General features: G+C 42.9%; 1 protein-coding gene across 1 annotated transcript in view; it reads left to right on the forward strand.

The window, feature by feature from the left end:
- The window catches only part of LRGUK (leucine rich repeats and guanylate kinase domain containing), a gene marked incomplete at both ends in the record, with an annotated part of 39,840 nt that overhangs the window by 15,966 nt on the left and 1,992 nt on the right, over positions 1-21,882 (forward strand). The window contains 8 exons of the mRNA XM_082280380.1: positions 2,987-3,106; positions 5,349-5,445; positions 6,532-6,645; positions 8,703-8,904; positions 9,343-9,450; positions 12,329-12,486; positions 15,365-15,420; positions 18,464-18,586. Coding sequence (XP_082136506.1) covers positions 2,987-3,106; positions 5,349-5,445; positions 6,532-6,645; positions 8,703-8,904; positions 9,343-9,450; positions 12,329-12,486; positions 15,365-15,420; positions 18,464-18,586 — 978 coding nt within the window. The remainder of the gene's footprint in view (positions 1-2,986; positions 3,107-5,348; positions 5,446-6,531; positions 6,646-8,702; positions 8,905-9,342; positions 9,451-12,328; positions 12,487-15,364; positions 15,421-18,463; positions 18,587-21,882) is intronic.

Consider the following 21,882-nt stretch of genomic DNA (forward strand, 5'->3'; position numbering starts at 1 on the left):
ACACCCCGCTCTGGTGCTGAATGAATTCAGAACTCAGTAACTTGATTGAAGATCCAGGATTTAGTAACTCAGAAATGTGTATTTTTTATTGTGACTCTGTTTTCTGGGATCATCCACAAAAAACCAGGAGCCTTTCCAGTGGTGACGACAGCTCTGGGAATCCTTAACAGCCTATTAAAAACAAAACCCCAAAGATTAATTTATTTATTTTTGCAAGGGCGGAGATTCCTTAAAATAAAACACAAAACTGGCTTATTTTTCTTTAACAAAAACCAAACAAACCCTAAAGGCATGGATTTTTTCCAGGGCTGTGTTTAAATATTTGCTCAGTGGATGTTGGATGTGTGTCCTTGTTGCTGGAAAGGAGGAATTCTGCCTCGTGCCAGAGGAGCTGTGCACACAAACACAAAAACATCAGCCCAGCCTTTGTGGGACTGCCCCAAAAATCCTTAACGATGCTTCCAACACTGGCCCGTGCTCAGCTGGAAAGCACTCAAGAGTCATTAATGAAATCTCCCTAATGATGATGCATTAGTGCCTTTTCTACCCCTAAAATGCTTTTTTTTTTTTGGAACCAGATTGGGGGAGTTCATTTGCATCTCTCTTTCTCCAGGAGGTGATAATTAATTCTGGCTTAGTGATATCTTTATTATCCCAAACAAAACCCAAAAACAAAGCAAAAGGTTCTACTGTTGCCTGGCCTGCAGGCACAAAACATTGAATTTCCAATTCTTTACTTCTCTGTCTCTGTCTCTTTGTGATTTTCTCTTTAATTATGTCGTAACACACCAGTGAATATTATGGGTATTTTCCCCTCCCAGAAATGCAGGTGACATTTGAAAATGTTGCTCAGAGTGACAACAGCTACAATTTAATAGCAGAGGCTTCTCCAGGCTGTTGGGCCAGGACAGGAGGATTTTTGGAGCCTGTCGAGGGTGAATCCATTCAGAGAAGAACCAGAGCGTGATTCTTTTTGACAATTAAAATAATTAAGCATTGGAACAATTTGCCAAGAGTTCTCCACAAGTGGAAGGTCTTTAATTAAAATATGATTGAATGGATCCCCAGGTATGAGGCTGGAAACAGGAACTGACTTGAGGAATTCCTGTCGCCAGCGGGATGAGGGGAGGATGATTCAGATCATCAGAATAGTCCCTTTTGGCCTTAAAATTTATTAATTTCTCACAGCAATGCCCACAAAGAGAAAGAAAGTTGAAAACGAACCCAAAACTCTTTTCCAGAATCTTCTTTCAAGCTCTAGGAACCCCCAAACTTTTAGTTTTGAGAACCAAGAAGTGATGATATCATGGAAGACAGGATTATGGGAATGTTCTCCCTGATCTCCTGATGAAATCGTAAATCCGAGGAATTTGAGGACCTGGGGAATTCGAGCAGTGGGAATTTATTCAAGGGGATTTGAATTTTGAGCATGATCTTGTCGAGGGATGATGATTTATTGGGACATTATTGGGTGGAACACTTCCTCGTGGAAGGAAAGATGCCAGAGGAATTCTGCATTTTCCAAGCCTGTAACAGCTTCTGTGCAGGGAGAAGGAGAAAATTCCTTATTATAAGGACTGAGGAGGCCCTGGCACAGGATTCCCAGAGAATTCCCCATCCCTGGAAGTGTCCAAGGCCAGGCTGGACAGGGCTTGGAGCAACCTGGGATGGCGGAAGGTGTTGTGAAGGTTCGGAAGGAGATGGGCTTTGAATTCCCTTCCAACCCAACCCATTCCATGATTTTATGTGGTGAACAAAGGTTCTGCCTTCCCAGCCCTGCCCTGCCATGATTATTCCCAAAGGGAATGAACTTGAGCAGGAAAAAAACCCTTTCTGCAAGATCCTGATCAATTTTGAACCCTACTCACTTCAGCTTTCTTCCCACCTCTGAAATGGTTCTTTTATTTTTTTCTAATTTCTAAAATGCATTTATTTTTTTAGATTTTTTAAAATGTGTTTTTACCTTCTGCAGGATTTTAAGGCATTGTGCTGATGAGCTTTTTGTGCTAATTATGTCCATGTGGCCTGCTGGGTAACAGAGCTGCTTTGCTGCTCCTAAAATAGGAGGAAAGCCATGACTTGGGAATTCTTTTCCTCTCTGTATGGGAATGTTGTCCTTACTTCTTACAGAATGAGTTATTTGTGAGAGGAATGGTGAAAGAAATGTATTCTCTTTTCAGGTGTCTGTTTTAAATCCCATTAAATGGACAAAGAGGCAGTTTTCTTCCACTTCAAATTTAGTTAAAATTATTAATTAATTAAAAATCACTGAGTTTGGAATGATTTCAGTTATTTATGACCTATTTCCAAGTGGCATAATCTTAAAATTGACCTGAGCGCCCACAATTCTATTTTTAGCTGCCTAAATAAATTGCTGGATACTCAGAAGTGCAGGAATCCTCTTCATTCTCCTTATTTACAGCTGGAAGTGGAAAATCCGAGGATCTAATCCTCAGTTCAGCGTGGAGAAAATGGAGAGATTTGTATTTTTGCAGCGCTTTGGGTCCTTTCATTGGGGTTTTATTTGTGTTTGGTGGAGTTTTAAGGATCTGAGTGGGGTTTTTTGTGTTGGATTGAAGAATTTTTACACTTTCACCTGGCATGGGACGTGGAAGTCAGCGAGGTTGTGCAGGAGAGTGGCAAAATCTGTAGGATTGAGTCCAGGTTTATTCCAGTTATCCTGCTCATTCAAAGATTCCCATCTCTGGAAAACTCCTCAGCAAATCCCAGCCCTTTAAGAAAGGCTGGAGATCAGAGAGATTGGAGTAAAAATGGCATTATTCCTTCTGCAAAAGAGGCCTTTAATGCAGATTTTCGTGCTGTTTTTACGTTTAGAGCACCTCAAACCCAGCCCTGAGTTTTGCCTACACTGTGAACAACAGGAGATGAGTTGAAGTGGTGATAAAATCTCTGTAAAGGTTTATAAAAAGTTGCTGAAATTTGATTTTTAGGTGATTTCATGCCCTCTGGTTTTCCTTTCTTGTAGCACTTTACCTGCTGCTGATGATCCCTACCCCATGCTGGTGTTGCTGGGCCCTCTGGTCTGTGGGAAGAGGGAACTTTCTCTCAAGATCTGCAGACAATTCAAGAATTTCTTCAGATTTGGGTAAGTTCTGCTCCCTAAATTAAAAAAAAACCACCAGGGGACGAAGGCTGGAATTGCTGCTGGTTTGGTTTGTGGGGTTTTTTTAAAAAAAGAAGGTAAAAACAACCAATAAATGCTCATTTTGCTGCGTTTTCTCTCTTCCCAAGGCTTGACTGCCTGAAGTCATCAGTGAGAGAAAAGCTATTGAAATTATAAAATCCTTTTCAATGGTGAACAGAAAATAGAAACAAAAACAGAAACAAAAACCAAACCAACAACAAACAAACAAAAAAGAACCAAAAAAACCCAACGAAACAGAAACCGAAAACCATAAAAAGCCTCAAAAAGCCAAAACAACAACAAAAAAAAAAAAAAAAAAAAAAAAATTCCAACAAAAACCAAAAAACCCCAAAAATCCTGAAAAAAAAACCAAAAAAACCAAACCAAACAAGAAAGACCATCAAAAAAACCCCAAAAAATACCCCACAAAAAACCAAAAATGGGGTATTTAGTGCTCTTTTCATTGAGCTCTTCTATCTGAGCACCTTTCATACCCCACCACGTGCTGGGAGGACAAATCCTCTCTGTTGGAAAGGCCTGGATTAGGATCCTTGGTGCTCCCTGGGAATTTAGGGGAGAGAAACTCTTCCTTTCCAAAGGAAGTTCTGGCTGGCTCAGTTCAATCCCCACCATCTGATACCTGATTTTAGGTTTGCAAGATGTTCCTTCAACCCATCCATCCCGTTTTTCCCAGTTCCTGATTTCCAAAGGTCCCATAGAGCCAGCACTGCTCTGTGTTCCCTTAATTCTCCATTTTTTAATTGCACTTTATTTTTATTGCATTTTTTAATTGAATTCACCCATTCATTTTCTTTTCTTAAGGAAAGACCTGTTATGTGTCTGTAAAAATCCCTTTTTTCCCTTTCTTTGGAAAAAAATCCCTTTCTTCCCTCTGCTTTGAAAGGCCACTTTGGAAATGACAAAATAAATTCAGCACCAATTGAAATTTTCCAAACACTCCGTGAGGGAATTTTTTTTTAAAGCACTGCTTTTGTATTGTGTGTTTTATTTCCTACAACTTCCATGCGTGAGGGGAAGGAAAAAAATAAATAAATAAAAGAGAGACAGAATCTTAACAGAGCAGAAAATTGCAACCATAAAGCAAAGTTGTATTTTAATTGTTCGGAGGGGTGGGGGGGGGAGATTTCAGCGATTTTATGGCTCGCACTTCGAAATTTCAAACATTCTGCTCATTAAAAATGGATTTCATGCAAGGTACCCTGGCAGTTTGAATGTAAACATGGCCTTGCAATTAAAAAGGGGGTTGAAATGTATGCAAGTGTTGCAAGAAACGAAGTGAAATTGGCCCCTCCAACCATCTGGCTCGTGCTCAGCAGTGACCTTTAAAGCTCGGTGTGTTTGTGTTACCTCGGAAAGAACCAGGGGGAATTTCACAGAGCCCCTGTGCAACTCGCTGCTCTCATTTGCTGAGGAAAAAGTGCCACCCTCTGACGCTGTCACTGAATTCCTCAATGGTTTCCAGCCCAGCTCCCTGGAATAAATGAGCAGAAATGGCACCAAACGAGGAGAAAAATCGGATTTCCAAACAGCCGCTGAATACTTCAGTCTCAAATTGCTGCCTGCATTAACTCACCTGGTTTTTTGGGTTGGTTGGGGGTTTTTTGTGGTGGGTTTTTCGTGTTTTATCCTGGTGGGGAGCTCAGGTAGCTGAGGTTTATCCTTGTGGGATAGCAGGGATTTACTTTCCCTGCCTTTTATCCCACTCATCCCCTCGGTTCCAGGATTGTTTCTCCCCTTCCCATTGGGGGTGTGTTTAAAAATTGGACTTTAGAGCTCTTTCTTAACCTCACAGTTCAGCCCAACTCCCCCTCTCCTTTTCCACATTTAGGATTGGACTTTATATCATCCCCAAGCTGACAGAAGTGGGAAAAAAATGGATTCATCATTTCTCAGTTCCAGGCTGCTGTGACAGCTTCAGTTCAGGCCATCCCGGGCTGGGGGGGATTTATAGCCAAAATATCACCTTACATTTAACTTTTTTTTTTGGTGTATTTCTGGGTTAATCTTTCAAATCTGCAGCATTTTAGGGGTGTGATTTGCACCTTTTTATATTTCTCGTATTTCTTTGCTCCTTAAAACACAATTATTTATAGTTTCCCTGCTTTCCCTTCCCATTCCTAGTCCATAGCTGCTGCTGTGATTGAAAACAGGTTATTTCTTTATTATCCCATCAATCTCCCAGGCCCTGCCACACCACCAGGACAGCTTACTTTGGGGAAGAAAACAGACTTGATTATTATTTCATTTCTCAAGAAGAATTTGACAAAATGGTGAAAGGAGTAAGTACCTGACTGCTCTCCTTGTAGCTATTTCCTGCTCCCACAATGAACTCAACTTCTCTGTCCAGGTCTGATTTATTTTAGGTTTTATATTAAGCTTGTGCCTGGGTGTGAATGTTTATTCACTCACAGTTGTGTTAAGTTCACAGACAGAAAGCACAAATTTCTTTGTGTATTTGTGCTGTGTTTTCTGCCATAAATGAGTTTCTAGAAACCAATAAATGGGGAAAATGGTCAGTGGGGAATATTTAAATAATAGTATCATGTAGAAACAAATTCATTTTCAGACACAAATATAGTGGGGCATTTCTTGGTTTTATTTTCTCAACATTTTCCAGCAACCTTGTAGGGAACTCCTTGGAAATTGAGCAAATCCCCCCCTAAAGGAGTGGAGTTTCTCTGGAGGTTTTCTGCCTCCAGCTGCTCTTTTTGATGCCTTTTGCTGCCTGCAATAAAACCTTGCCTTGAAAAGCCACAGCAGAGCCCATTATTTGTATTTATACAAAGGGGGGAGCCAGCAGAATCTGAAACAACTGATCTGGCCCTTAATGATAGCAATAATCAAGGGGTTTCATTTTAAAAGCTTTATAATAATTTTTATAATTATTATAAAATAATCTGCTTCCATCTCTCCAGGGCTGCAGTTTTCAGGTTTGAACTTCGAAATGCCTCAGCCAATTCCACATTCTCCTTGCCAGATGTGTTGCAGTCCTTCCTTTTCCATGGAATCTCCTGTTTCCCATGGCCTGCCCCTTGGAATCTCCTATTTTTTACATGGTTTGGTGTAAAATCACCAGAAGGATGCCCCTGGCTTTGGATTTTCCTTTGCAGTGGGAAGGAATAACCCAGGAATGTTGTCAGCACTTTGTTCTCAGGATCCTGGAATTTGATTACCCATGAACAAGCCCAGCCCTGGGTGCCCTTCTCTGTTAATTTTGGGCTCTTGCTGCCCTCAGTAACGCTGATTTAAATGGGAAGAAACTTCGTAGGGAGAGAAAACAAAGAAATCCAGAGTGATTCACTCATTTAAGGAAGTTGTTTCCCTGGAAACATTTCCTTTGGCATTATCCTTGTTCTGAATTTCAGGGAAAGTTCCTGGCAACCTACAAATACAGTGGCCACTGCTATGGACTGGGAAGAGACACCGTGGAATCCATTGCCAGGGAGGGGCTGGCTACCTGCGTCCACTTGGAAATAGAGGTGAGGATCACCTGTGCGTGACCATTTCTTCATGGGATGTGGGACAGGGCGAGAGGGAACAGCCTCAGGTTGTTCCATGGGAGGCTCAGGTTGGATATTGAGAAAAATTTTCCCTGGAAAGGGTGGTAAAGGATTGGAACAGGCAGTGGTGGAGTCCCCATCCCTGGAAGTGTTCAAGAAACTCAAGGATGTGGCACTTGGGGATGTGGGGCAGTGGTGGCCTTGGCAGTGCTGGGGGAATGATCTTAGAGGGCTTTTCCAACCTTGGTTTAGTCAGAAGGGTCCCTCTGTTGGTTTATTTTTTTTCTCAGTTTTAAATTTCTGGCCTATTTTTTTCAACCTTCAGCAGCCTCATCTCCCCACAGCACCCCCAGCACTTCCCATTCCAGCACCCTCAGCTTTCCAGCCATGAGCTTCCCACCCATCTCCACCCTACAGCAGGACCAGTCCCACCCCTAAAAACCTGTTTCACCTTTGTTGATGAAGCCACAGAGGGTTTGTGCAGCTCTGAGGTGATATTTGGGGCAGAACTATTAAAAAACGCAATTTTTTTGAGGGGGTGCTTTTCCCTCGCTGAGATTTCTCAGGTGCACATGCACCAGTGGAAGAATCTCAGAATCTGGGCCATGCTAGGAAACTGAGCTACAAAGTGTCAAAACCCATCTCTTGGAACCCCAAAAGCTGAAGGTTTTAGCTAATTTTCTAATCATGCTCCTCATTCTCTTAGATCAACCTTTACTAGTGAGGTGAGGTGACAAAAAGGAAAGACTTGCTGCGTTTCCATCCAAATTATTCCTTCAAAATGAGCTCTAGCCGGGGCAGATTCCAAAATGGGAGACTCCACAGAGTGCCTGGAATGTGGCACTGACTGAAACAACAGGGATAAAAAGAAACGCAGGAGACTGCAGTGCTAACACAGGATCCCTAAGCTGAGCACCCTGATCAAAACCTGACACTAAATGTCATGAATGACAGGACGATAATTTTGTTTGGGAAACTGGTGATCAAAAAAACCCCGATTTTCAGCTGAGTACCTTGGCGCTCACGAGGAGTTTGGACCCAAAATAAATCCCTGCACATCCGCTGGCTTGCACGTAAATGTACAAACCACACAACAGCAGCTCCTTGCTCAAATGAGCAACAATTTAGTGCTGCAATGCAGCTTTTAAGTGCCTGTGGCTCAGCTGATATTAAAGAGCAAATTAATAACTTCATCTCTGGGTAGCTCCATCTCCTTTTTCCCCTCAGTTTTGACAGAACTGTGAATCACCCTCGGTCTCCACTGATAGGCACAGGGTGTGTTCGTTGTCTTGCCAGGCAGCCCTTAAATTTACAAGGCAAGAAAAATAGGAGATTAAATATGATGGACTGGGGTGCCTTTTCAAGCTGTCAATTCTTCACCCAAGCAGATGTGTTATCAAATAATTTAGGAGAAGGAACTTAATGGAACGTGGTGTTTATTCATGAGGAGCTTAACCCGGCTCTACAGGCACCGACCGTAACTTTTCCTGGGAATTACCAAAGCTGCTCTCGTGGACAGGCAGCTAAAACCCCTTTGTCACGGAAGTTTTTAGATCACACAGGAATTATGCAGAGTTTTGTATCGCTGAGGGCTCTGAGAAACAATAATGGTGAGTTATGGGTGGGGGTAGAAGGTGCCGAGTCCATTATCTGCTGCAGGGCTCGTAACAAAAGTGATTTAGCACTATTAAAAGGAATTTTAATTGTGGGCCGTGGGCTGAGACTGAAAATTTAGAGCTGTTCGTTGCCTTTAATCTAGAGTATGTCGGGCTCATAAAAGAGACTGACACCAATTTTAAAAGTTAAAATCTTGCTGAGCCTACACTTGGAGTGAGAGAGGCTGCTACGAGTCTGACCCTCACTTCCGTGTTGGATTAAACGTTTGCAGTGCTTCCCCTTGGCTCTTGGAGCCACCAATGCCTGCAGAGCAACTTCCAACCAATAATTCGGGATAAACACAGAGAAAAAACTCAGCTGCAAGTTCAACAAACGCTCAGTTTCACGAGAACCCCTTGTTTTTCTGCTCCGTTTTCAAGGGTGTTCGTAGCTTGAAAAAAACCTACTTTAAACCCAAGTACATCCTGTTGGTACCAAAGGACAAAGGAAAATATGAGCAACATCTGAGGAGGACAGGATTGTTCAGCAGGCCAGAGATTGAAGAGGCAGTGTCCAGAGTGGACATGTACCTCCAGATAAACCAGGATTTCCCTGGATACTTCGATGCAGTCATCAACACGGGTGAGTTAATTGCTGGATGGGATTTCCTTTGGGATAATTAGGAGCTGAAGATGGCAGGTGGTAGACAAGAATCCTTCTCTAGTTCATTCTCACAAATCACAGTGTGTAGAGGTGATTTTTGGGGGTTCACAGAGCGCTGTGGTGTGAGATAGTGCAAGTTTGTCCTCGTGGCATACAGAGCTCACAATTTAAATATGGCCCTAATGAAAGAAGCCGATAGGAAAAGATTTAGGTGAGTGCAGAGCCTGAACTTGAGCTTTTCTTGAATGTGCTGGCTATGAAGGTGAAGGTTTTTTCTCTCCAAGAGACGAGCTGGACAAGTTAAAAATGTATTGCTGTGTCAAACTCGTGTGATTTGTGTCTTTGCGCTGACGGAAAGTTGGGTTTTATTCCGTTTCTTTTCTCTCTGTGCCATGAAATGCATTTCCCTCTGTGCAGATGAGCTGGATGAGGCATTCGCAGAGCTGAGCCTCCTTGTGGAGGTCAACCTGGGCTTGAAGCCACCTGGAATTTTTGACAGCACTCAGGACATCAACAGCAGGGCAGGTACTGTGGCTGGCAACTACTGGTTTTATCAGCAGAATATTCCTATTTGTTGTTAAAAGAGTTGAAATCTGTAAATGATGCAGCCTGGGAGACCTGAAACCTCCTCGAGCTTCTCTGCAGTGGCTCTCCCAGGCTGATTCCTCGCTGCAATCTGGATCTGTCATGGAGATCTTCCCAAGTGCTTTACATCCCTGAGGGTGCCCTGAGGCAATAATATGAAAAGAGTGAGTGCCTGACCCTCCTGAGAATGGATTTGGGCTCTGCATGGAGTTCCTGACTCCTCTGAGGATGGATTTGGGCTCTGCATGGAATTCCTTACTCCTCTGAGGATGATTTTAGGTTCTGAATCCCCCATTCCAGATAAATCCTGAGTGAGGGGTGCCCATGGCTGAACTTTGTGCCTCCCAAACTTGAGCAACAAGAAACTGGGATGGCACCAGGACTTCACTTGACTCTTTTCCCCAGGATAAGCAGGAAAACCAGGATAGGAAGATGAGAAGACAACTTAAAAATCCACTCCAAGTGCTTTTGGGGTGAGCCACTGATCCCAAACGATCTGTGGTGTGTTTAAAAGAAGCCTTTTAGCGCCGGAATGGCTGAGGCTGGAGCCTCGTGGCCACTTCCAGCTGATCCCAGTGCTTGTTCTCATTCCTGCTTGTGCAGTTGTGTGTAACTTGGGTCAGGGAATGGTTCCACCCAAAATTTCATGGAATTCCTGAGTTGGACCCACAAGGATCATCCAGTCCAACTCCTGTCCCTTCACACACACCCCAACAATCCCAGCCTGTGCATCTCTGGGAGCGGTGTCCAAACACTCCTGGAGCAGCCTTGGGAATGCGCCCATTCAGTGCCCCACCATCCTCTGAGGGAAGAACCTGTCCTAAAATCCAGCCTAAACCTCTCCTGGCACAGCTCCAGCCATTTCCTGTCCCTGTCACAGGGAGCAGAGGTTGGAGAGACCCCGATGAGTCTCCCCTCAGCCTCCTCCTCTCCAGACCGAACACACCAAGCGCCCTCAGACCCTCCCCATATGGATTCCCACATTAACACAGCAAAAACAAACCCCAAAACTCCCCAAAACTTTCAGACAGATCAATTCCCTGATCCTAGAGCCATAGAATCAGCTCCAGGAGGGAAAGGGAGGGAGAACTTTACTGGAAAAAAACAAAAGAAACCAAACAAAAAGACATTATGGTAAAAAGAGGATGTGCAAGATGAATTAAAAAGCAACTCATTCCTATGAACTCTTCCCTTTGACTCCAGGATTCCCATGGTTTATGGATGTTGGTTCCATTTCAGATCCATTGGAACAGGGTGGAGAATCATTTTCCTAAGGACCACACAGCCAATATCCACAGCCTGTGTGGCTCAGGAAGGCTGCAAATAAAAGTAGCTGAAAAAAGGGAAAAATGTCTGAAAATTTTAATAAAGGATGTTGCAATATTCATCAGTTCATAATTTCAAGTAATTTTGTATCCTGGAAGAATTAATAATATTAATTTCCCAGTGGACACAGGAAAAGCTCCTGCACATGTTGTGGCTTCTCAGAGCTTCAGCAGTGAGGACTTTTCTGAAAAATCTTATTTAGCCTTAAATTAGGTAGATTTTATTTTAATTTCCACAACTCCCATGTTTTATCTGAGGTGAAAAAGATGATTTCCTTGCCTTATTTGCTATCATATTGTATTTTCCTGCCTTAAAAAACTCTGGGGATGTTTTGTCTCGAAGGCAACAAAACCCCACCAAACCCTACAGAGATGACCAGGAAAAGAGAAAAAAGGAGGAGGATTAAAAAGAAAAGGTTTTTATATAATCCTGGTATTTTTGAAGATAGATTTAAGTATCTGAAGCTCCTCTAAAGGACTTTTTATTCCTCAGCTGCTCTGAGTTCTTTCAGTGAGTGACTTCTCCCTACAGAAATGTCATTAACACTGCAAGATTTTGGTAATTCTGCTCATAAAGTAACTTTTAAATTTACTGCACACTGTTAAATTCATTTAGAGCCCCATTTATAGGTGTTTAAATAAGTGTAACTATCCTATTTCTAGAGATCCTCTCTTCTCGTGGACTGTGGGAAATAATTTATTTTATAAAACTCGCCCCAAGGTTGTCTTTAACAGGGACGTTTTTAGTGAGGTTGGAGCAGGGGGAAGACTGGTTGTGGGAGATTGTGAGAGGTTTATAATTCTTTTTTTTCTTTTTTAATGAACTGCTGGGCAAGATCTTTTGCTGGTGTACAGAGTGAAAAAAATACTGCAAGAAAATAGATTTTCTAGAAAATAGAAGTTATTTTAAAAAACTTTTAATAGCAGAAGTAGAGCAGGTTTTGGAGCTGATAATGTTTTGTACTTGCATTGGCAGCTTTTATCCATGGGATTCAGTGATTTGAAACTTAAAATCATGGAATGATCTGGGTTGGGAGGGAATTAAAAGCACATTCAGTTCCAACCCTGACACCTTCCACTATCCCAGGTTGCTCCAACCTGGCCTTGGGCACTTCCAGGGATGGGGAATCCACAATTTCCCTGGAAAACTGGTGCCAGAGGCCTCAGCGGGAAGAAGGACAAGTAGCACTGTTTATAAGATTATTTCTATGGCTTCATTTCATATTTAGATATGATTTTATAGACAGGATATATCCCAGTTTATGGAATTTTTTTTTTCCCCCAAATTTGAAATAATTTGAATAACTCGAAATCATTTTGGTTTTAAAAACTAAGTTGTGTGGAGCGCCATGGGCAGGGCCACCTTCCACTTATCCCAAGGTGCTCCAAGCCCCATCCAAGCTGACCTTGGACACTTCCAGGGATGGAAAATGACTGTTCCTTCCTGCTTGTGTTCCGAATATTTTTACTGAGGATTGTCTTTTCCACCCCAGGTTCCAGAACTAAGCTCTTCCCTGAGCAAAAGTTGTCCCCTGGCAGAAGAATTCCTGCACCCACTTGGTCTCCATCAGTCGGTGACTTCTTGGAGCCTTCTGCCAAACACTATCCCAGAGACCTCCTGGACGTGCTGAATGCACCCCCAGGCTCCATGGTAAGGAGCAGTTCCTGGAACTTAGAAATGAGGAGTTGTAGCCAAACCTTTCTTTCTCCTGTTTGACCCCTGTTCTCCGTCCCACTTTGATTTCAGCAATATTTCCCAGGTCCCCAGAATCATGGAATGGTCTGGGTGGGAAGGGACCTTAAAGATCATCCAGTGCCTGCCATGGGCAGGGACACCTTCCACTATCCCAGGCTGCTCCAAGCCCTGTCCAGCCTGGCTTTGGACACTTCCCAGGATGGAGGGTCCACACCAGGCCTCACCAGGGCCTCCCCACCCTCACAGGGAAGAATTCCTTCCCAATATCCCATCCAAGCCTTCCCTCTTTCAGCTTAAGGCCATCCCCCTTTGTCCTATCACTCCATTTCCTTGGGATTGAGGCAGCTAAACTCAGAGAAGAACACAACTTGTATTTTCAGCTCAGTTTTACACCAGAATAAATCCATTGATCCTAATGGATTTCATCCACTCGTGTACTGGTGGAAGGAGCTGAATTTCATCTCTTGGTTCTCCACAACGACATGGAGTTGTCCTATTCCATGGGAATAGCTGGATGCAGTTCATAGGAGCACGAGGATTCCCTATGAATGCCATCCCATGGCAGTGGAAAACTCATCCAGCCGAGGCCTTCCCAGTTTTATTCCAGCAATAACTGCCAGGGATCAAATTTAAGGACATTTTTTCACCTGCTTTTGCTGTTTCAATCAACAAGGATTTCAAATAATCTCTGGAAACTCCAGCTTCCTCCCTCTTCCTTTTTTTCCTCTGCTCCTAAATAGTCCTTTCCTCCAGGCCATCCCCTCTCCTTGCAGGCAGATGTGGCTGATGCTCCTTTTTGAGGACAACAACAGCAGAAAGAGGAAAAGAAAAATGAAAGCTGTAAACTGTGTTCCATTGCAGGGTGATGATGTCATTACGATGAGGGATGGCTTGGCAGGCACCACTTGCTGGGCAATTCCCTTCTTTCCCTGTGGATTTATAACTCCTCTGATGTTTCAAATCCGTGCTGGGGATGGAGGAACAGCCCCTGCCCCCCTCTTTGCCAGGCTTTAAAAATGGTGTGGGAAAAGTTATGACTGAGGAATGGGTGATACAAACAGGGAAACTCCCACCTTTCGGTTTTCTGAGATGAAATCCCTCTTTTCAAGTGCAAAATTCACAAACTGCCAGCAGCATTGTTCATTTTCATCCAAACTTTGTCAGTTTAAGGTGAGGGAGAAGCCGAAATATTTCCTGCCTTGGTGACACTCTGCCATCACTCCTACCCCAACAATTCCTATTATTTTTAACTTTTATTTCCAAAGTTTACATTTTGTGAAAGCGAGGAGAAGTGGTTTAGGGTGGAGGAGGCCATCATTTACCTCAGGTTTCATTCATTTTGTGGCCACAAAGCTCTTTTTCTTATTATTCTCCTTTTCCAGGAATACCTTTGTGTTATTTACTGCTCTGAGTTTTCATTCTCTTTTTCCAAAAGCTTTCCAGTGTCAGCTGAAGTGTCAACATTCCAGGGGAAACCCAGATGCCTCTTAGACCATACTGAATGAGCAAAATAGAATCTGCAGCCTTAAAGCCAAATTTTGGCTCAGCTGTTACATTTGGGACCGTAAATGATTTTGTCACCTCAGTAATGTCCTGGCACTGCAGTAACCACACTCCCCTCCCTTCCTGGAGAGCTGAAATTAAAAAAGGAAGAAGAAATTCGTGTGAATTATCCATGAGCAAAATAAGAACCTGATTCCTTGCAGCCTCCTCCCTTGTGAGCAGCCCAGCCCTGCCCTAATTTTCTCTGGCTGTAATTAATTATAAAAGGTAAGGACAGAAAGGTTCTACACCTGTAATCCACCCGGGGGGGGGGGGGGGGGAAATAAATAAAGGTCACAATGCTGTATTTAACAAAAGAAAATGAAATTCAAACCAAGCTCGGTGAGCATCTGAGCAGAGCCTAACTTGGGATAAACAGTGAAGGAATTCACGATTCTAACGTGAACACTGAGCAGCTTAACTGGGCTCTGTCTCAGACCATGACAAAATACCTCTGCTGCAGCCACGATGTAGCCATTAAACTGATAATTATCAGTGCCTATCAGCTGATAACAAAGCAGGATTTAATAAGGTTCCTCTGTAATTTGCATTTTTTCAGCTCACCGTGGTGCTGGGTTTGTCTGACCTGACAAATTGCATCGTCCTACAGCCCACGGTAATTAACACACCCTTCAAACTGCACATTTCCCACTCTGCTGAGATCTCATTGTGCAAAGTCATTTGAACTCACTCAAACTTGCTCCAGGTAATTCCTTCTTTCACTGAATTAAGGTTGGAAAGACCTCCAAGATCATCGAGTTCATGGTCACCACTAAACCATGGCCCCCAAGTGCCACATCCTCACATTTTTCCAACATTTCCAGGTTTGGTGACTCCACCACCGCCATGGGAAGCTGTTCCAATGTTTGACAGACTTTTCCATGAAGAAATTTTCCCTAAAATCCACCCTGAGCCTCCCCTGGCCCAGCCTGAGGCCGTTCCCTCTCTCCTGTCCCTGTTCCCTGGGAGCAGAGCCCGACCCCCCCGGCTGCTCCCTCCTGTCAGGGACTTGTGGACATTTTTGGATTCCTATGAACAAATTAAGCTTCGCTGGAGATGAAAATCTTCATCATTCCAAGCCAAAAATATTTCAGACCAAACTTTGTGATTTATGTAGATGAGCAAACCCCACCCAGCACCTCGTTCGTTCTAATCCAGCTCTGCTGTTTTCCCAGGATATCTAAATGCAAACCCTCTGGAATCCTAGCAAGGGAAAGGAGGATCCCAGCTATTTCAATCCCCACAAATAATTTTAAATTGCTGTGTAAAGTTGGTCATTTTTCTTCCCCAGGAAGAAGCCTCTCTCCAAAGACGTTGTTCTGCAGCACGTCAGGCTCTTTCCCACAGGTAACCTGGAATAATTCCAGCTAAATTCCTTTGGAATGCACTCAAAAATGCCTCTTTAGGGTGTCTTCCCCACTGCTCTGAGGGATGAGTGATCAGAAACTGTCAGGGGTTGCAAATCTCACAGAGAACTCTCCTTTTTCAATCCAGTCCTAACGAATAAATCACAACCCCATGGCTTTTGGGAGTGCAGCAATCCCCAAATGAACACTGAAAATGTAGTAACTTGTCTAAAATGATGACATTATTGCAAGTTTCTCTGAGAGAAGAAAAAAGGAGCATTTTTCTGGCAGCTCACGGTGTCTGCTGTGGTTTTTTAGCACTAATAATTAGTGGTGGAAGGCCACAGCAGTGCTCAACACGAGGTTTTTTGCTGCAGTGGATATCTCTGTTTAAAGAGGATTTCTAAAGCTGATTCCACTTCTTAATTTCTTTTTTTTTTTATTATTTTTTAAAATATTTTTAAATTTTTAAAAATTTTTAAAAATATTTTATCCTGACAGCCTCTCTTTCTCTTCTTCCTCATGGTCAGAGGCCTGCAAAAATGGGTCAAAACTCTATAAATCTCAAGAGATCTTCTTTCATTGATCTTTGGTGGCTCTCCTGCCTTCCCCTGGTGTAAACCTTCCTAATCCAAACTCTTTTCCTACCTGCCATGGAGGAACTCGCAGTGGTGGAATTTAAAACAGCAGAAGGAATAGAAAAGTTCAGCTCATTGCAGTCACCAGTTCCACATGCCAGGTGTGTTGGTGAGAATTATTCCAATGGCAGAGTCTGGAGATTCAGTCTGAAAATCAAAAGAAAATTAAAAACACTCCAGAATTCAACTGTCTTTAGAAAACCAGTGGTTCAAGCTTATAGGCAGATGCATTTTGTAAATCTTTACTTAAAGAAATGGGTTTTTAAGTAGTTGATAAATCCATTTTAGATCATTTTGAAATGAGAAAATAAAAATGGCAATCAGTATTTTCTTTTGCTGGAGGTTTGGGGTTTGGTTTGCAACATGAACTCCTCATCTCAGTTTGCTTTAAGTCATTGCTTTTTGCTCCCTTTATTCCACAATTTTCATTCCTGGGAAGCTGATTTTGGAGTTAAGCTCTGGGGCAGGTGAGAGAAAATCCTGTCAGCCCAAATCAGCATTTCCTGAGGAAATCCGGCCCTGAGGGACAGGTGGGAATGGGAGGCAAGAGCAGACAACTCTCATTCCCTGCAGGAATTGTGTCCAGAGGCACCGTGAACAGGAATGTTATAAAATACTTGGAATTCTGAGGGAGAATCTGAATCCTGGAATGCAGCAGGAATTAGCAGAAAATCAGGGAGCCACATCCGTCGTTGGTGCCTGGCTGTGCTTTGGAGTGTTTTTGTTTAAATCAAATCAAGAATTAAGTAGAATTAAATCAGATTTAAGTCAAGTTTCAGAGAGAGGTTTCACCTTGGAAAACTCCCCTAGGATTTGCTGGATCTTTCTCTGGATATGGAATTATGGAACCATCCCTGGCAGTGTCCAAGGCCAGGTTGGACAGGGTTTGGAGCACCCTGGGATGGGGGAAGGTGTCCCTGCCCATGGGACAAGATGCTTTTTAAGGTCCCTTCCCACCCAAACCATTCCGTGGGGCAGATGAAGAGAATTAAGTTGATTAAAGCTGATTAATTTCAAATTATTTGGGGGAAATACCAGAAAACTTCACTCCGAGGGCTTTGCAGGAGACCTGAAGCAACACAAACCAAGTACTGTTAAAAAGGAGATTATCATTTCAAAAGACCAAACTCATGAATTCTACAGGTCAAGGAGTCTGTGTATTTTTAGCACACAGAAATACCATTTTGGTCAGCTAAAAGTTTCCACAATGGAAGATTCTTTTAGGTGTTGGGCCAGATTTTATCTGTATCAGTGTTCTGAGCAGTGTTTTATTTGAGGATTTGGATCCTGATTCCTCTGCTTGAAAAGAGCTATCAGTGCAAAGCAGATTTTTTTTTTTTTTTTTTTTAAATCCAGGCATTTTTTGGTCATGAAATGAGAAAGAATTCAGTAATTTTAGTATTTCATCAGTGGCAGTGCTGGCTCACCCCCCCCTGCCCTTCCTTGGCTCCAGTGCCAGCAGCCTTGGGATGAATGGATGGAGCTGCAGGTCAGGTTTTCCCAAATAAATAGAGGATTTTCTTCACCCAAATCAAATTTCCTCCCTCCCTGAAAACCCATTTGTGCTGGAATCATGCTGGGACATACCTGGCTGTGACCAGAACTGGTAGAGGCCATAAAACCCTATTCCAATCAAAAATAAATCAAAATCCTACGAAATATCTAAAACTGCTGCCAAAAATAGCAAGTAAGTTCCTAAAGTACTTAAAACTTTGCCTTTCTCGTGCATCAGGACATATTAAAAGATGAATCTCCTCATTACACATTTGAATCCAAACAGGAATGGATTGCTCAGTTTCCCTGAGTCTGGCAGAAAATCTGAGGCTGTGTCACACAAGAATCCAACTTCTTTTATTTATGGCAACCCTGCAGGGTTATTTGCATACATTTAGATCCTTAAATCCAAATTGAAGCTGCAAGCTTGGCTTCTTTATTCTTTGCCTCTGGCTGTGTGCAGGTGTAATTAAAGTCATTTTGATGTCTCATTGCCGGGCAGTGTTCGCTGGTTTGCTCTGACTGATTTCAGTGGATTGCCTGCGTGGTTTTAATTAATTTAATTTTTCAGAATCACAGATATAGGGCATCATTAAGGTGGGGAAAAGACCTCGAAGATCTCTTTTGGCTCAGCATTTCATTAAGGGCTTCTCTCATTTTGACACCCTCAGTGGTGCTTCTCTTGAGTTTAACTCTGGTTTGAGTCTGGGAATGAGGCAGTGTCCACGCAAATTTGCCAGAATTTTGGTTTTTAGTTGTTCTAAAACAAACTCCTCACCTTGGGCGTTATCCACAAGGGGTGGGATTAATCTCACATTATTTGGGGTGTGTTAAATAAAAATATCTCTCTCTCTGAACAAGTTGCTTTGTTTTCTATGTGTGACCAGAACTTTCGTTTTTGGATCATTTCAGGGATTTGGATGCTGAATCCAAGAGTTCCCATCAGCAGCTCCTGAAACCAAGGCCACTTCTGTCCTCAGATGCCAGGAATGTCCTCCAGGACCAGAACCTGCACCTGACTACGCCAGAGACCAGGTGAGCTCAGTTCAGGGTGGGATGAAGGTTAATCCTAAACCATCAGCAGCCTGATGAAACACGTGGTGCTGCAGCATGAAAACTAAAGTTATGGATAGGAATGGTTTCTTTTTGCCATAATTCACACCCACAGGAAGGGATTTTCAAGATCTTTCTTTCCAGGGGATATTTGAAGGGAAAAAGATGCTGAAAGAAACTTGGTCCAGGCATAGAAAACCAGAATTTGAGTGATAAAATTGGTTTTGAGTGATTAATTTGAGTGATAAATTAGTTTTAAAATGAATTTACCACAGTTCCTGCTGAGTGGCATTTGGGTGTTATCATGATCTGGAAATTCCTGTCTTTAAATTCCACCAGGTGCTGAGCTCTGTGTTGCCTTTACCTTCCTCACCCCCTCAGCCTCGTGTCTTTTGCAGCCTCTCTGCCCCTGGGTGATGACCACCCTCAGTTATTTGCTCCACAGCCAAACAGGGGACACCTCCTGTGTCATTTCAACATTTGAAGATGTTTCCTCCTCAAATCCTCTCTCCTTGTAGAGAGGAGAAGATTTGAAGAGACATCTTCACTGGTTTTAGGCCTTCAGCTCCCAAGTGAGTCTGTGGCTCTGTCATCGCCCCTCACAAGGAGTCCATGGCTTCTTCTGCTGCTCCTGTTCCAGGAGGAGATCTGAGCTCTGGCTGTGACCAGGGACACTTTGGCCTTTTTTCCTGGATAATCCCATTTTCCCCCCTCTCTTGGCCATCTGCTGTCACCTCATGCCCTGATGGCACGGCCTAGGCAAGCAGAGCAGGCCAGATCGCACTCCCACAGCAGGAATTAGGGCTGTGTCTTCAGCCAGGCTCTTTGGAATGACCACAAAGCTCATCTGAAAGCTTCATCTCAGAATCAGCTGCACTCTGTGCCCTGGGGCTGTTGGTAAAGTGGAATTCCATGGAATTCTAGAACAGTTTGGGTTGGAAAGACCTTAAAGCCCATCCAGTTCCGTGGGCATGGACACTTCCACTGTCCCAGGCTGCTCCAAGCCCCAATGTCCAGCCTGGCCTTGGGCACTGCCAGGGATCCAGGGGCAGCCCCAGCTGCTCTGGGAATTCCAGCCCAGCCCCTCCTCACCCTCACAGGGAAGAATTGGATTAGGGGCTCAATCCCAGTCCTGATTCCTTGTTCTCATTCCATCCAAACCAAGGCACCATTCCTGCTCTATCTAAACACACCATCCCGTGGATTTTCACCGACATATTCTCACATCCTTTAAAAACCACCATGGAATAATAATCCCATGAAATAATGAGGTGCTTTCCACATTAAACCACATGAGAGAGGCTCAACATCTTTATAAGATCTCAACTCATTCCCTTCATCTCGAAGCAGAACTCTTTAGCTCACCTTGCTGAGAAAACCCCTCAGAATTCCTTTTAAATCCCAGCCACTTCCCTGGATGGGATGTACAACCTGCCACTGTAATTCCAAGTGCTTAATTAACACCCTGGAAAAAGGCTGGAGCTGGAGGCCTCTGCAGATCTATTTATCCCAAGAATTTGTGCTGAGGGGGGAGCAGAGGCAGCTCCTGAGTGGAATTGGGTGTGGAATGAGCTGCTGAGGGATTCTGCATCGTCTGCCCTCAGCGAGAGGCAGGACCTGGAAGTGTGAAGTTGGAGAGGTCTCCCCCGTGGCAGATGGGATGAAATCTGGATTTCCACCGCAGCACATTTGGGTGTTGTGACTCGAGCAGTGTTTGCATTTAGCACCCTTAATAACAGAGAGGAGAAACAACCGTGAGGGCAGAAAGAAAAGCAAACTGCTCATCTGAGTCATTTCCTGGGCCTTGCTGCAAATTCATAAAGGAAATACAGAAAATTCAGGGAAAAAATTGGATTAAAGGTGTGATTGATGGAAATGCTCTTCTGGAGAAGCAGCTGAAATGTTGGGGAGAAAAATCCCCCATTTCTGAAATATTCCGGTCCAGCCTGTAAGGATTTTTTTAAAAAATATTGAAGTGGTTTAATCTTTTCTTCTTCTTTCTCTCCAATTTTATGCTTCCAACACTTGGGATGGAAGAAAGAGTAAATTAAAAAAAGCCATCAAGCCGAACATGTTGAGCTCCAGGTATATCCAATGAAGGAAATGACATTTTCCAACATCAGGGATTAATCCAACCATAAAATCATTACGGCTGGAAAACACCTCCAAGATTACCAAATCCAACCCCAAATTTTTTGCATTGCTTCTCCAATCTGGCAATTTTTATGTAAAAAAATAGACACCTTCAGCTGTGTGGGAACAGCATCACCATTGCTCAGGTCATTCCCACTTCTTGGAATCGGGTCCTGCTGTTGTTCTGTTGCTTCTGCTCTGCAATTAAAAGAAATCTAATTAAATTTAATCAAGGTTTTGGTTGGACATCTCCCCTCTGACCTGCAGCTTTCAGCAGGACAGTTTCTAATTTCACTGCTAAGACCACAGCTCTGGTCTTCTCCTTGGAAGTAACCCATGGTAATCTGTTTTTTCCTGATTCCACACCAGTTTCCAGAGATTTTTGAGCTCTCCCACAGATGGAAATGTGGATTTTTTTGGCCTGAGCTTCCATTCATTTTCACTCCCAGGTTTAACCAATTTATCCCTGCAGGGCAAAATATCCTACAACTGTCCTTTAAAGTAAGTGATAAATTCTTTAGGGCCCTGTCTGCTCTATTGCACTGCTCACTTTTGCCTGTAAAGGGGTTTTTTATTACTCCTTTTCCTTTCCTTTCCTTTCTCTCTTCCTTTCTCTCTTCCTTTCTCTCTTCCTTTCTCTCTTCCTTTCTCTCTTCCTTTCTCTCTTCCTTTCTCTCTTCCTTTCTCTCTTCCTTTCTCTCTTCCTTTCTCTCTTCCTTTCTCTCTTCCTTTCTCTCTTCTTTTCCCTTTTTCTTTTTTTTATTTCTTTTTATTTCATTTATGTTTTTTCTTTTTATTTTTCCCTTCTCTTCCTTTCTCTTCCTTTCCTTTCTTTTCTCTTTCTTTTCTCTTTCTTTTCTCTTTCTTTTCTCTTTCTTTTCTCTTTCTTTTTCTTTTCTCTTTCTTTTCTCTTTCTTTTCTCTTTCTTTTCTCTTTCTTTTCTCTTTCTTTTCTCTTTCTTTTCTCTTTCTTTTCTCTTTCTTTTCTCTTTCTTTTCTCTTTCTTTTCTCTTTCTTTTCTCTTTCTTTTCTCTTTCTTTTCTCTTTCTTTTCTCTTTCTTTTCTCTTTCTTTTCTCTTTCTTTTCTCTTTCTTTTCTCTTTCTTTTCTCTTTCTTTTCTCTTTCTTTTCTCTTTCTTATCTTTTT

Source organism: Coloeus monedula, assembly GCF_965178545.1.
Source record: "Coloeus monedula genome assembly, chromosome: 4".
NCBI lineage: Eukaryota > Metazoa > Chordata > Aves > Passeriformes > Corvidae > Coloeus > Coloeus monedula.